General features: G+C 36.0%; 1 protein-coding gene across 2 annotated transcripts in view; it reads right to left on the reverse strand.

Moving 5' to 3' along the window:
- The window catches only part of LOC105195529 (MLX-interacting protein), a 33003-nt gene extending 17900 nt beyond the window's left edge, over positions 1-15103 (reverse strand). Inside the window, exons 1-2 of one of the 2 annotated variants that reach the window (XM_011160966.3) lie at positions 14721-15103; positions 2599-2965 (exon numbers count right to left, since the gene is read on the reverse strand). In XM_011160966.3, the coding sequence (XP_011159268.2) occupies positions 2599-2948 (350 nt within the window). In that variant the 5' untranslated portion in view covers positions 2949-2965; positions 14721-15103. Of the gene's footprint in view, positions 1-2598; positions 2966-14720 lie in introns of those variants that run through there. The other variant, XM_039447763.1, reaches the window with a different exon arrangement.
- Between the last annotated feature and the right edge of the window lie 171 nt (positions 15104-15274).

The raw sequence follows: 15274 nt of genomic DNA on the forward strand, positions 1-15274 counted from the left end.
GTATTATCGATGTTACCTTCAGATTATGACTTGATAATTCCTACTCACGGCCTTATTATACATAACATCAAGCCGTATTAAATGTTATAGCAAACCAAGTAAATATAATAAACCAGTTTTATGTCACGCAGAAAAAAGTGTTCTTGAAAATTATTATCTTAAATTATATATTTATAAAAATAATGCACACACTCGATAATAATTCTTCTATTATTTTGAAAAAAAGTTTAATAAATATAAACATATATGTAAATGTAATGAGAATATAATACAACAGCTAATCTTTTCTATTAATTTCTACATCGCGTTTTTATTCTTTATTATTTTTAACCAAGTAGTTGATAAATATTGCGTTACAAAAAAAGAATCACGAATTGTTTGGCACGATTGGCTTTTCACGATTGGCAGTTCAATTGCTAATCAATTCACTAGAAAATTTTCGATGTTATTAAAAATACATGACTATACGTGACTAAGTACCGTTACAACACTGCACGTGCTATTGTAATAGCTCTTCTTGCAAGCGCATCACAATGGATCAGTTGTAACGTTACCGAATACGTCGTCACATGAAAAACACATTTGTATGACTAATTTACTTATTTGCATTGTGCATTGAAATTTTCAGCTCATAAAAACCTTTTTTTCTAACGATGTTAATTATTTCCTGTGCTTTATAAAAAAAAGCTTATAAAAGGAAACATTCGTGAAAAACCTAGCAAGAAGCTTGTACAATAAATGTACAATAAATCTGTGCAAAATGCAAGAGAAAAAAGAGAACTGTTTCCATCGAGTTTCATAAGAGTCTGTCTGTTTATTGAGTTTTACTTTCCCCTTTATTTGGAATAAGATAGATGTCAGCGGGTGTCACAATTAAACCTGAATTAATTTTAACTGACGTGTTTATGGCAACGGGAAACAATCGCGGTGCGGTGTGACGAGAGAAACGGAAATTGTCGGTGGAAGCCGTGTGTTCGCCATCGTTCGCGCGCGACTTTAGCGAGGCCGCGCTTAATTGCGGTGTTGTCGTTTGGTTCTACGGCCTCTCTTTCATTAATTCAATTGTCTTTTATCAGCGGGAATGCTATCGGCCCAGACCGGGTAGCATTTGTCCGGTTGCCGAGCGAGACGCGCCTTTTTGCCTTTTCAGGGCAAGAACACTTTTCTCTTCCTTCGGGCAATTGTATCGCGGATACAAGATCTAAACGTATTCTTAGCTCTTCTTTGAGTTATTCATACAAAAAACAAACATGTGTTCGGAATAGAGAATGAGAAAACGAAGTGTCGAAAGTGAAAAATTAAAATGAATTGATATACCTTTAGCAAACATATTTTATCGCATTTAATCTCGCGATGTAATCAAATTAACAATTATCGATTCAATATTGTTTTTGAAGAGAGTATCGGTTTTCACATTTTTTTTTTTTATTTTATCTGATTGAGTGCACTGCTGTGAAGGGCTTTAGACCTTATCGATCTCATTTAAAAAGAAACGGAAGAGCGTTTTCATTAGATCAATTTTGATTTTTTCACTGTACGGTTTGAAGTTCGTAATATCGCGTTACTTGTAATGTTTCAATAATATTGTAAATTTACTAAAAATTTTCACACTGATATCAATAAAATTTTAGAATAAAAACGAATTAAATTCTTAATTTGAAAAGTCTAATATTCACGTGTTTATATTTATCAATATTACATAATTAACATATAATATCGCTCGTAAAAGAATTATATTTCAATAACTTTTTTCAAAATAAATTTTCAAGTTTTAATAAAACAGGTTTTGTATAAATATTAAATAGTCAAATATTCATATGTTTGTATTTATTACACAATAATATATAGTTAACATATAATATCGTAAAATTAGAAGGAAACCTGTTTCAATAGTTTTTTCAAAATAAATTTATAAGTCTTAATAAAAAAATTTCAACACATTTAAATTAGAAAAATGGCTGCTCCAGTCGAAAGCGGATTTTAACATTCAATAATAACTTTCTAGATAAATTTATTATATATAAATTTCCCCAAACTGCGTGCCGCACATTTGCCGGATTTTGAAACGCAGCTAATAAGTAGAACCAGAATATGATTAAATTAAATTGCTAATCAATTTAATAATTTTTACGACCCCTCCCCCATATCAAAAACTATAAAGAAATTTGTTTCGAAAAATATCATCTTAAAAAAAGTTTTATATAGATTTGAATATTTCAAAGTGAGCCTTACGTACATTATGTATTAATTTTAATTAGTATGTATTTGTATTTACTATAAAAAAAAATATTTATTTGTTTATACTCAATAACTTTCTCAAAATAAATTTCCAAGTTTTAATAAAAAAGCTTTATACAGATATTAAATAATCTATCATGTATATTACTTTGAAATCTTTTTTTCTCTCGAAGAAATAAACATAAAATCAAGAATTAAATTTTCGAAAAGCTTCGTAAGGCATGCTGTCGATTAAAAAAAAATTTTAAGACGGTTCAGAAATAAAATGCATGATTTGTGAATCGAATGAGAGAGGCTTCGCACGCATCATTTTATTCAGTTGACATCAGAAGAGGTGACAAGAGAAAAGGAGGAACTCACCTGTAGGCGAGAGACATGCACTGGAAGAGTTTGTTCAAGGACGTCTCGATGCTCAGCTGCTGGGAGGTGTTCTTATCGTTCAACGAACTCGCGAATCTGTCGTGGAAGAAACCCGGCGGAATTGAGAATTTGGTGATCTGCTCCTCCTGGTCCGGCACCGGCACGGCGAGGTCGTCCTCGTCGTCCTGCGCCTCGGCCTCGAAGTCGGACACCATGAAGTGGCCCGAGTGTATCGTCTCCCGCGAATCCCGTCCACCGTTCTTCTCCCGCTGATTATCGTTGCCGACATGATGAAAACCGCCCTGGCTCGTCATCGTCGATGGTTTACGGTACATCAATTCCGCCTGCATCTCGGCACCGAGATTCCCTGCGGACACGAACGATCTCTTCGATACGCGTATCACATCGCGAATAAGTATCGAATCTTTAACGAATCTACATCTTTGATTTGTTTTGGAATGAGCAATACGAGCGCGAAGGCATTTGATTGTAAGATAAACACTGACGACGTACAATCTGATAATAGTAAACTTTTTTCCAAATAACTTAAGCCAGCTTAGTTTGTATCTTAATTATATCTATAGATAAAAAAAGTCGCTGGAAAAAAACCGGAAAAATTTCTTCTACTTCCTGACCGGTTCGTGGACCGGAGTGTCGCGAGCTACGGACTCGAAAATAAGTGTAGTAAAGTAGCAATTAAAGAATCATATAAAAACAGAGTAACTTTGGCACTGGTGAGCTCACCATGGTACAACAACACTTTTTGATTATTTGATTAATTTTACAGCGTACTCGTATTTACTGCTGTCGCGGAAAAAACCGTGATATAAAATTAATAAGTCACATTTTTCCGTGACAGCAATAAATTGTAGGCCGCTATAAAATTTTTAAACTTTGAAAAGTGTTGCATCAAAGCCCATTTTTTTCTCGTGATATTTTGACATTAACGTTGGCTGTGTTCAGCAGAAAAACTAGTTTTGCAACTGCTATAAGATTCTTTAATATTGTTGGTTCATACATTTAGAGAGGACCTAAGGGAAAAAAAACCAATCGGATTAGAAAATCTTACAACAATTGCAACTGCTTTTTCGGCTGAACGCAACCATTATATTACATACTTATCTATAATGTATTCATTGTAATTCTTTGAAGGTAATGTTATTGCTTAACATCTCTGATAGCACAAAAGTCCAAAAGACGTTATACAAATATTGCTTAGAGTCTTTTCGGTATCTTTACAACGTCTTTCAATCTTTTTTGTTCCATTTGGGGCACAAAACAATTACAATAACTTTATTTAATTTCAGTTAAATGTACACAATCATTTTCTTTACGGAAAGAAGCAAATGTTTTATGAACACACGTAAATTTTTTCAATACATTTTTTTTTATTTGGAAAAAAATCAAAAATATCCGCGGAACAATAGGAAAAAAAACCGGTTTCTTTTCGAGTCTTTAAAACTAAAATTATATCTAAAATGCAATAAATGATATGTTAGAATAATCGACGATAAGAATATCAAAACATTAAAAGTCTACAATAACAGAAAATATTAATTAAAAATTATGATATTTTAATAGAATTTTTTGTTAATTTTTGTCGAGGGGGAATTCACAACCCAAAATTTTGTACACCAATGCCGATTTTTGGCATTGCTGTAAAACACTGCCGACATTTTTGTACACTGCCGACAATGCTTATTGTTAGTCAATGCCTACAATGCCGTCAATCCTATATTAAAATTAAGGCAATGCCATGCAATTATGAACACTACCGCGTGCCCATTATCATACGCCAATGCCTGCACAAGAATTCTAAAGCTTTCCCGAAGTATTCAAAAATTTTTGTGCTCAACCCCATGATCGAAAAACCGACTCTGAAGTGAGCTCACCACTCCCCAACCACTGACGACAATGCCGTCAATATTATAGGTCACTGCTTACTTTTTTCGGCAGTCCACTGCCGAAATTTTGTACACCAATGCCGGCTGTGAATTTCCCCTCGATTTTTGTAGAAATAAGAGAGGAGGTGAGAGAGAGAATTTAATTAATATTACATAAAAATCTTGAAAAATAACTGTAATTATCTGCTTTTCTTCGCTGTAGTCACAACTAGGAGAACATTCGGATAAATCAAAAAACTAATGTTAAATTTCATTAAAATTTTCTTTGACACTATCAATCAATGCTTCCCTCAAATCAATTTACTTTGATGCGAATCTTTAGAAAGTTTTACACAACTCTATAACGATTATTCCGGGAATACATCTCAATTGCGTGAAAAAAAATTTTAGAATACACGAACATTTTACAATACAATACAATGCCTTCGAAAAAAGAATTATTTGCTCGTTTCCGTTACTTTCAAAGAACAGATTGAAATAAAGCCTTTTGTTATTTACATATCCTCAGTATTTGTAACGAACTACGAATTTCTCTGTCCAATCTCATTCGCGGTATGTCTCGCGGCATGTCTCTTTCAGTGGTCACGTGTGCAGAAGGGTGTTATAGATCTATTTTTGATGAAAGTCTCATTGATATTCATTTATTTAAATCCTGCCTGCATAACCTTTCTACAGAATTTGAATACATTTCTTTCATTAAAGAGAAAAATCTCCATTGATATCCATTTATATGTTAAACACGGCCTGAACAATTTCTGTAGAAATTCTGTAGGAATGTCATGCAGGCAGCATTTAACAAATAACTGAACATCAATGAGATTTCTCTTCTGCATACATCCGTAGATACGTGGGTTTTAAGTTAAAACTTTTAACGCCGGGTCCGGACGGCCGATTAGATAAAGAGAGTTTTTTCTGGGCAGAGTTACTCTCGATTGTTTGCCTTTGCCTTCCGAGAGGTGATGATGATCGCTTCTAAATCGTTTAAACACCGATTTTGAATTATACTGTTCTACGTGGATCATTTAAACCCGGATCTTTGGCACGGAGAGCAAACTCACAATCATTGTGTCATCGTTACATTGGAACTTTGGATAATAGTAATTCTATTGGTTGATTTAAGGAAGACACGAAAAAGTGAGAAGCTACTGGCAAAGTTAACAAGAGAGTATCTCCCCATAAGACTATTGGTTTATTGAATCATATTAATGATGTAAGAAACACTGCTTATCTTATGTTTCGAAAGCTTATCGATACTGTGAAGAACGATTGTTGAAATATAGATTAAAAACTTCCAAAGAATTTTGCTCTATTTATCTATGTTTCGCTGTTTAAAGTGGGATCGATTAGCAGGATTAGACGACCTCGTTTCAAGAAATTGCGCACAGCAAAGTCTGGGTGATAGAAGAAAGGCCCGTCAGACACAACAAGTCCCAGTTATCGAGCCTCTGATAAATTCAACTCAACGCACCCCTTTTTTTAAATATACTATGTTCGAATATCGGGAGAGAGAGAGAGAGAGAAAGAGAGAGAGGGGGGGAAGAGAGACAGAGGGGGGAGGGAGAAAAAGAGAATACGCGTGTGCGTTTGGTGTGTACCGAGGTATAAGCTGTAAAACTTCGACACGACTTAACGCGTTATCTATATCATTATAGAATCGATAACGTGAGCCTAGATATTTTCATAGACGTGTCGTGTTCAAGAACGTACGTACTGCGATGTTACTTCGATAATAACTACGCAACGAGATTTCAATACTTTTAGATGTCACGCGAATATATGAATTATGAAGTAATGCATCGTGCGATACATCTGCGTATGGTAGAACACAAAATCGCGCGAGAAGAGGAAAGGGGGCCACTAATTAGGCCGAAAAAAAAAAGAAATATTAAACTGCTCAATGGATTTTAATGAAATTTGCAGCAGGGAGGATTGTCTAAGAAAAAGAAAAGCGATTTGGTTCAACGAGTGTCACGGTTCCTGAATAATTTAGGAACTGGGCTCCTATCTGCTTTGTACAAGCTCGATGTTCACTCTTTTACGGTGACGTTTCATTCGACGAGATTTAGAAAACATAGTAATGTATTACTGCTGGATTCGAGCTCAGCTTCTAGGTCTATGTCTATTTAATCTATTAACTTCGGGCAAATTACAAGACGAAATGCTTGTGACTGTGTGATGACATTTAGTAGTACGAATATTGTTTTCAACCTTTTTTTGATTTTCAGTAGCGGTCTTACAGCATCCGATAACAATTTGTCTTCGGTCCAAGGGATACAAGAGCCACCGACTGGCGCCAGGCTTTCTCGTCGATACGCGATCAACAAGCGTATTCGCGATAGCACGTGAAAGGTAGCGCTCGAATCCCTTCCCCCTCCCTCCTTTCCCTTTATCGGTTTAATGGCCGTGAAAAATGTTAAAAACGCGCGGATGGTGCGTTTCTATTTTTTACAGTCGAAACGTCGATTTCGGAAGCACGCATAAACACGTGGAAAATCCCAATGGTCAGTGACTTCTGGGGCTATATATAAAATTGAACGTGGCCGAGAGGCAATTCATCGCGACGAGACGTGTCACACATACGTGATGATTAAGGCGCAGCTGGAGTCGTCAATTTTACCGAGGAACTCGACTTACACACGTACGATTTACGAAATATCAACTGACTCCTATATATTACTACATCGAGATCACACGTACATACACATTTGTGCAAACATTCTATTTTCTCAAATTAGGCTTCCCGACATTATTAATGGCTTTCTAAGAGAAATTTTTATATCGAAATATTTCTTCGATAAATCGATTGTTATTCTAGAGGGCGGTATTCAGAAACATTAGAAATATCATTTTATGCTTGTTTAATGTTAACCAGGGTGAAAATAATATTTCTAATAATATCTAAAGTTTTTGAACGCAGGAAAATTAAAGATACATAATTTTGCAACAAAATACTGCGTTTCAATTAAACCAACTTCTTGAAATTATTTTCGGGCCAGCCATATTACCATCACTTTTCTTCTTCCACCGATTATACAGTGTGTCAAATGTTTTATAAATCACGTTCTGAGTAATAAAAATTTCCTTAATATCAATACTGACGGATATAATTGTTCAAGTTTTAATATAAAAAAAATTATTGAATCAAATGAAAATGGGATCCTTTACTCCTCTACCTTGAAAAAGTTTCGAAATGCACGAAAGTAAAAATGCCTTATAACAAATCGACCATTGTGTATTAGCCGCTACTCTTACAACTGACTATTGGCAAATGATTCCACAAGTAATTACTAGAATTCGTTACCTAATGACGAAGATAATGCGAGTGGCCATAATGTCTGCACCACTTTGTCCCCTATATTTTCAAGTGAATTAATTTCGAGCCTGTGTTACTCATTTGTCATGTAAATGCAAATACGACAAGGGAGGAGGTTGTTGATAATATATTCGCGTGTCAACTAAATGGATTCATGAGACTGGGTTCATGAGACCGCATGTTCTATTTACTGTCTAATGGAATTCACAGTTACTTCGTACTTCGTATTTATCTTATTGCTGGTTCGAAGGTAATCTCTACATTTATATGTCTGAACATACGCACTTTCCTCGTACAAACAATTTATTTGAAGACTACAGCTCGTTTCTTATATTATTAAATTATTGCCGGACTGAACTGCGACTGAATGTAAAAAATCAAAAAAGTGATCGTCAATAAATTAAAATACTGATAAATTCAAGTACTGATACATCACCTGTTAGCGATGCCTATCAGTATAATCTTCGCACTGATATACAGTTGTATCTTAAATCTCCGTTTCACTTTCATTTCGTCGACCATGAGCGAAACACAGCCTGTGCAATAACAGCATTATTACAATTCGATTTCAATTGTATTGTTATTATTGTCATCAATATTAATCGCACTGACACGACTCCCATCGCTGGCGAGATTCTGTAGAGCCCTAGATCTCTTCTCTAACGCCTTTCTAATTTATCACTTTGTTACAGGATATGGGTGGCACGCTATGAATAGAAGAAACTTCGTGTGACTTCGGAAGCCAAACGTTGCGCCCCACGTGGCGACGAAACGAGAATTTCGGCCGGGGCGATTCAGCCCCCATAACGCGACCTATTAACACCGATTGCGAACGGATCGAAACGTACATCCGAGAATTAACCGAGGCATGGCCCGTTATAACCGGTTTCCCGTGGGTCGTTTCCGAACGCTATCAATGCAGCCGTTCGAAATTCCAGACGGCGCCGCGGCGCCTCAGCAGGAAGTAGTATCTACATCTCCGGCCAAGGTTCTCTCCAGATATGACCCGGCGATTGTCGATTACCGTAAGTTCCGATACGCGCCAGGTCGCCTGTTTTCTTTTCCCCTCTATCAGCAATAATCTTACGCAAGTACTTGCGACAGCTCGCGCGCAATTTTCTGGCGAGCGGATTCAACGCTATGGCATTAGCTGTCGAGAAATGTGACGGTGTCCCACAGCTGCGAATCGTGCGCGCACAATTTGATACGTGGAAAGCGATAATTTATGCGCGTGGCACGTATATCCCTTCGCGTGTCCGCGTTTCGTTTCAGCAATATATCGTCAAAGTAATTTTCGTTGACTGCGAGCTCATCGCTTTTCGCTAGCTACGTTTGCAATATCTTACCTCGAAAATGGCATTACTTAAATTGCGGTAAAGTTCTCTTTGAGAAATTTAATTTCCAACTAGAAACTAAATGTCACGTTAAATGTTCTTTGAACTGCTTTCACGATCGATTCAAAAATTATTTTTCTCTAACAAAAATATCGTGATAAAATATGGAAATTCATCGCTCCAATTTTTTAATATTAAATATTTTAAACTTTAAATGATAATTTTATTATCCCCCTTTATAGTTCATTCAAACGGGAATTTGAACAACTAGACGAGTTTTCAATTTTGAATTATTTGGCCTCGGAAGGAGACGTGCGAAAAAAAGTAAAAAAAAAAAACGATTCGGGTCAAACAATTAATTGTGAAATCGTATTCTGGAATGTTGGATGAGTGTACCGGAATTTTAGTTTGTTTACTTATTTATTAAACAAATAAACAAATTTTATTTTATAGAACTAATGTCTGCATCGCAATGAAACTTTATATAAATCATCTTGAAAATCTGCTTTCGACCGTGTATAGTTTTCTCGTTATTTAATTGTGTTAAATCATCTTGAATATTTAAAACTTTGTAAAAAAAATTCGGATTCTTTTTTATTGTTTCTTATTTCACTACTAATTAAATTTTCATTAGAACACATGTCTACTTCTTATTGAAATAATTTTTTATCTAGATAGAAAATTGCCGTCAAATTTTTTCTAGTACCTTCAAATATAATAGAATTTGCGAGGGGAAATTCACAGCCGGCATTGGTGTACAAAATTTCGGCAGTGGACTGCCGAAAAAAGTAAGCAGTGACCTATAATATTGACGGCATTGTCGTCAGTGGTTGGGGAGTGGTGAGCTCACTTCAGAGTCGGTTTTTTGATCATGGGGTTGAGCACAAAAATTTTTGAATACTTCGGGAAAGCTTTAGAATTCTTGTGCAGGCATTGGCGTATGATAATGGGCACGCGGTAGTGTTCATAATTGCATGGCATTGCCTTAATTTTAATATAGGATTGACGGCATTGTAGGCATAGACTAACAATAAGCATTGTCGGCAGTGTACAAAAATGTCGGCAGTGTTTTACAGCAATGCCAAAAATCGGCATTGGTGTACAAAATTTTGGGTTGTGAATTCCCCCTCGAGAATTTGTAATTTTTTCTTAATTTTTCTAATGTTTTCGGAAATGTCCTATACATCCATAAAAACTGAAGTCTTCTTAGATTTTTTCTTTCTTTTTTCTTAAAGAAAAATAAATTTTGGCAGTAAATATTTGAATTTGGACCCTAAAATTAACTATATATAAAGAAGAAAAGAACAAAAAAATATGGTTTATAATTTGATTTTTATATTTTGCTGCAGTTTTAAATAAATTTTTAAACGAGTAAGTAAATAATAGAACAATCTATGAAATTTATATATTTTTGGTAATGTTTTGAGATATGATATGTACATCATTAAGTACAATATCATTAAGTACAATAATTAAAATCATTTGATTTCTTACATAAAATATTATTTCTTAATAATATCCACGACGCAATTTTTTAACGCTATTCCATAACACGCCATAACTCTCGTTATCTGTGAGGTATTAATGCCTTTTGACCCTATCAAACTGGCTCTATCAAAGGGCGAAGTCAAATGTCTTATCCGTTTCGTTCATTAACGCTCGTTGCGTGAGCGCACGTGCCGTTTGCTTAGATTTCGGGATCGTGTAAATAAAAAGAAAAAGAAAAGAAAAACGAGTAATATCATGCGTGCGAGACAGGGATCACGATTTATATATACAAGAATATCATGTTTAAAAGTAATCACGTAGGCAACACCAAGAGCAAAATAAGCAGTTATGATCAAGTCTCAATGGAGTCTACGCGAGACAAAATATGCGGAAGTGATACGTGTTAATAAAATTTTGATTTACGGTTTAATGACGACGTGTTTCTCGGTACAATCTTGTATTGCGAAAAACCGACGCTGTGGATTTCCGGCTTGGGTCGGACGATAGAAAATCTCGTTACGCGATTGTAATTTAGGTGTAAAATCTTATATTTTTCCGTAAAGAATTATACTGAATTAAAAAAAGTCACTCTTATTGTTAGTTTATTATCTATGCATTTAAATAGCTATGATTCGTGGATATTAATAGTAAAATTCGATTAATAATTAGCTGCGCGCACGCATTATTAATATATTTGTCGGGATAAATAAGAAAATAAAATAAATACATAATTCAATTTTGCGATTTTGATCCAACTGGCAATCAGTATAAAAAAATGAAATCTTTCTAATAAAACAATATCATCATCTGTTAAATGCACAATTTTATTAATTATGTTAGATTAACCTTAATCACATTAAGTTTAATTATGTTACATTAACTCTAATTGATGTACAGAGAGTTGTTCATAACAAAGAAAAATATATAGGTGAGATCAAGATTAACTGAGCTTGTTATTATATAACACGATGTCATTATGATTGCATAATTAATTTTAGCTAGAATTGAGTAATAATTAAAACGTTCGAAGTTAAGTAATAAAGTTAAAAAGTTAATAGCCTTTAACATAACTTAATTAACTTTAAATAATTTGATTTTTCACTTTAATTATTATAGCTAATTTTGAAAAACATAAATTTTAAGTCATTAACTTTTTTCCCCAAGTTAAAAATTTATCTATGTAAGAGAAAAATATTATAAAACAAAAAATACATTTTCACGTAAAAAAAAACAATCTTTTTAAAGGAAAGTTTTTTATTTCGTACAAACTTAATTTACAAACAAAAAATATTAAATTGTTTGATGATCTATATTATAATTGTTACTAATTTCTGATTCAATATGACTAATGCTTTTCAAAATTAAGTTATAATTTAATTTTAACATAGCTTTTAACGAGTTACTTCTTTGTGTAATTTTTAACTAATTAATTTTATAAGCTTTAACTTGGTTTAATTAAAAACTATATTAATTTACGTAATTCTAACTTTAACCCATCGCGCGATTTGCTTCCGGCAGCGTAGAGCCGTGTTTTTTTTTAGTCGTATAATTTAAAAACAAATAAAAATTATTTAAGACTGCCTGAGTTGGACACAAAATTTTAAATTGTATTTCGAAAAACGTTCAACACTATCTCGGTTCTTTTAACGATGTAAAAAAAAAAAAAAATAAAAAAAAACAAAAAAAACAGAAAAGCGCGAAGCCGTGATATTTTGTAAAACTGTTTTCGTCATTATTATTTGGATTCGCTAGAAACGCCAAACGCGTCTCTAACGCTTCCCACATAATATTTACATGCCGGGTAAACACAGAAGTAACTCCCTTAGTGACAAACACAGGCTCAGGAATTCCTATTTTCTATTGAGCTCCGAGGATTATTGGGTCGAGCACGCGTTGTTTACAATCCTGATACGTATATCATTTCCCATTGGAGTATAACAGATACATCATTATGCACGAGAAGATCGTGGAATTTGACGGCGTTGAGACACTCGTCAATAAACGGAGGATCTCGACCCTGCGTTTTCTTAAATACAGCATTACTCCATATTCCGGTTGGATGAGATAATCCCAGGACCAGATTTAAAAGACCAGATTAAACTACTCATGAAAGAGAAAGAGGGAGTTTAACGTAGGGTAAAGTCGGTATATACGCCGCAGCTATCGAAAATTTAATTTATTAAGTATTATTTACTATGTTTAAGGAAAATAAATTAGGCTAATAAAAACTTCATACTGTTTACTATTATAAAAAAAATTTTAAGTATGAAATATTTCTTTTCTTATACTTGAAAAAAAAAACTTAAAAAAACCCTTGCATTTTTGTCATATAAAAAAAGTGACGGGATTTACTACTCATGTGTAAGATACACGGCGCATCGAAATTTACAAATAATATTTTCAGATATGATATAAAATAACATAATAACTTACAAAATGTGTTTATAAAGTTTATTAGGGAATAAGAACAGTAAATATGTATTCAAAGTAATAATAATGCAATATTAAAGAAATTAATATGCACAGACATCAACAGAGTGCTCAACATAGAGTAAGTGCTGCTTTCCAATCACGCAGTGTCTGTATTACGGCATAAATCCCATTCGCTGAAAAGGCCGTATATCCTAAACAAATGGAATATACAAGATATCAAACTAAATAAAGAATGCAAGAGCTATGCACTTGAATCTTGCTTGTATTTTATCCTTTACTATCGCTCTACATTTACATATCATGAAATAATCATTATGCCTTTTATATTTTCTACAGTAATTATTTTACGTAGACGGTAATACACGATCGCGCTACTTCTACGTGAAAAAATTAATTCAATTTACGATATTTTCGTTAATATTAACAATAAAGAACTGTAATTACAATACAATACTAATATAACATAAAGGCACATAACAAAATAGTTCTGAGCAAACTATCCTTATTTCTTCTATTTTTTCTGACTGCTGCGGCGTACATCCCCCCGCGGCGTAAACACCGACTTTACCCTATACTATTTTTATTATTTAAATACAGCCATTGACAAAATTATTAGGCATCCTCGCTTTTTGATAACATTTATAAAAATAATGTTATTCATTTCCTTTTAATTGAAGAAATTGTAAAATAAACAGGGTGCCTAATAATTTTGTCAACGGCTGTATACATTAAACGTATAACATTTTAACATAATATTCATGTAATATATATTTATAAATATATAATACGTATTATCACTCGTGTAACTGAAAAGGGGGATGGGGTAAAAATACATCGATCAATTTTAATCGTACAAGGAAAGTCGTGGAGAATCTCGGAAAACTACAGCGTTGTAAGGTCAACAAAAAAAAACTTGCGATCCAGTCATTCCGCCTCTGCCTTGGACTAGCGTTAAATATAAGATCGGACTATATACCGCCCTGAGATAAAACTATCTCAGCGCAATCGGAACGTCCGCCCGTTTCAACATCGCGAGAGCTCCGTCTCTAAGAAAGAGCGAGAGAGAGAGAGAGAGAGAGAGGGAGAGGGAAAACAAAGGGTAGTGTAGCTAAACAAACGGGCGACACGACGACGGCGTATACATACACACGCGCGCGCGCGCGCGACTTCCCTCTCGCTCCGAATTTTTCATGTTTCTTCCTCTCTTTCTACGCGACGAAACGCTCGCCAGGAATCGGATCGGCCGCATCGCGGCTCTCCTTATCACGACCGTATTATTTCGCTCCGTGCCTCGATTTTTATCGCGAGCCTGGCCTCGCGTTTCATGGAAATTGCCCGTACGTTTCCTCATCATCGCCTTTACTATTGTTACTGCTACTGTTCGTTCTTTCTCACTCTCTCTCTCTCTTTTTCACCGCCCATGGATCAAATAACGCAGCTAAGCCTCCGCGCTCGCGAGTCGTTATCATTCCCGTTTTCCGCGTCCACGGTCGTCCCCTCGACGATCCAGAAGACGACGCGCTCGTGCGACGTCGCGCACCAGATGTTGGTCCAAGCCGCGCGCGCGCGAGTGCACTTTGCGATGAATTGCGCACACGCCCGCGCGCGCGCGCGCGCGTGAGAGAGAGATAGACGAGCCTCCGCACTCACCTTCTGGACCTAGCACAACTCTCGTCACCGTTTTCCTATGTCGCCACTGCGTCGACGATGTGGCCGACGCACGGCCCGGAGACGGCACACACGCTCCGAAAAACTTATTTCCTCCCCGATCACGTCGGCGAAGGGGGGAGGAGAAGGAGTACTCCGCGCGTTCGCGTTCGCTGCACACACGCTCTCGCTCAGGCTGGGCCGCGAGGCGCCGCGCCCGGACGCGGCCCGTACGCGTTACTGCACGACACGCACTCGCGACTCATAACGGCACGGCGACGCCATTTACGCACAAGTCCGCATTGCCCACAATCGCCCGCGATACACGACTGGCCGCCGCGCGCGGACGAGCCGACCACGCGCGCCACTACGCACAGCTGACGGAGGAATGCGGCCACGGCGGCCGACCAATGGCGGCGCGCGCCACGCTTCCCCCCCCCTTCCCTTGCCACTCTCAGCCGGTATTATCGCCGACGCGGTTTTTTTAAAATCGGAGCAGCGAGAGAAAGGCCGAGCGTTGCACGATTGTTTGGGTGATTAAAATTAGAAACATTCGC

The sequence above is a fragment of the Solenopsis invicta genome, chromosome 4 (assembly GCF_016802725.1).
Source record: "Solenopsis invicta isolate M01_SB chromosome 4, UNIL_Sinv_3.0, whole genome shotgun sequence".
NCBI classification, from domain to species: domain Eukaryota; kingdom Metazoa; phylum Arthropoda; class Insecta; order Hymenoptera; family Formicidae; genus Solenopsis; species Solenopsis invicta.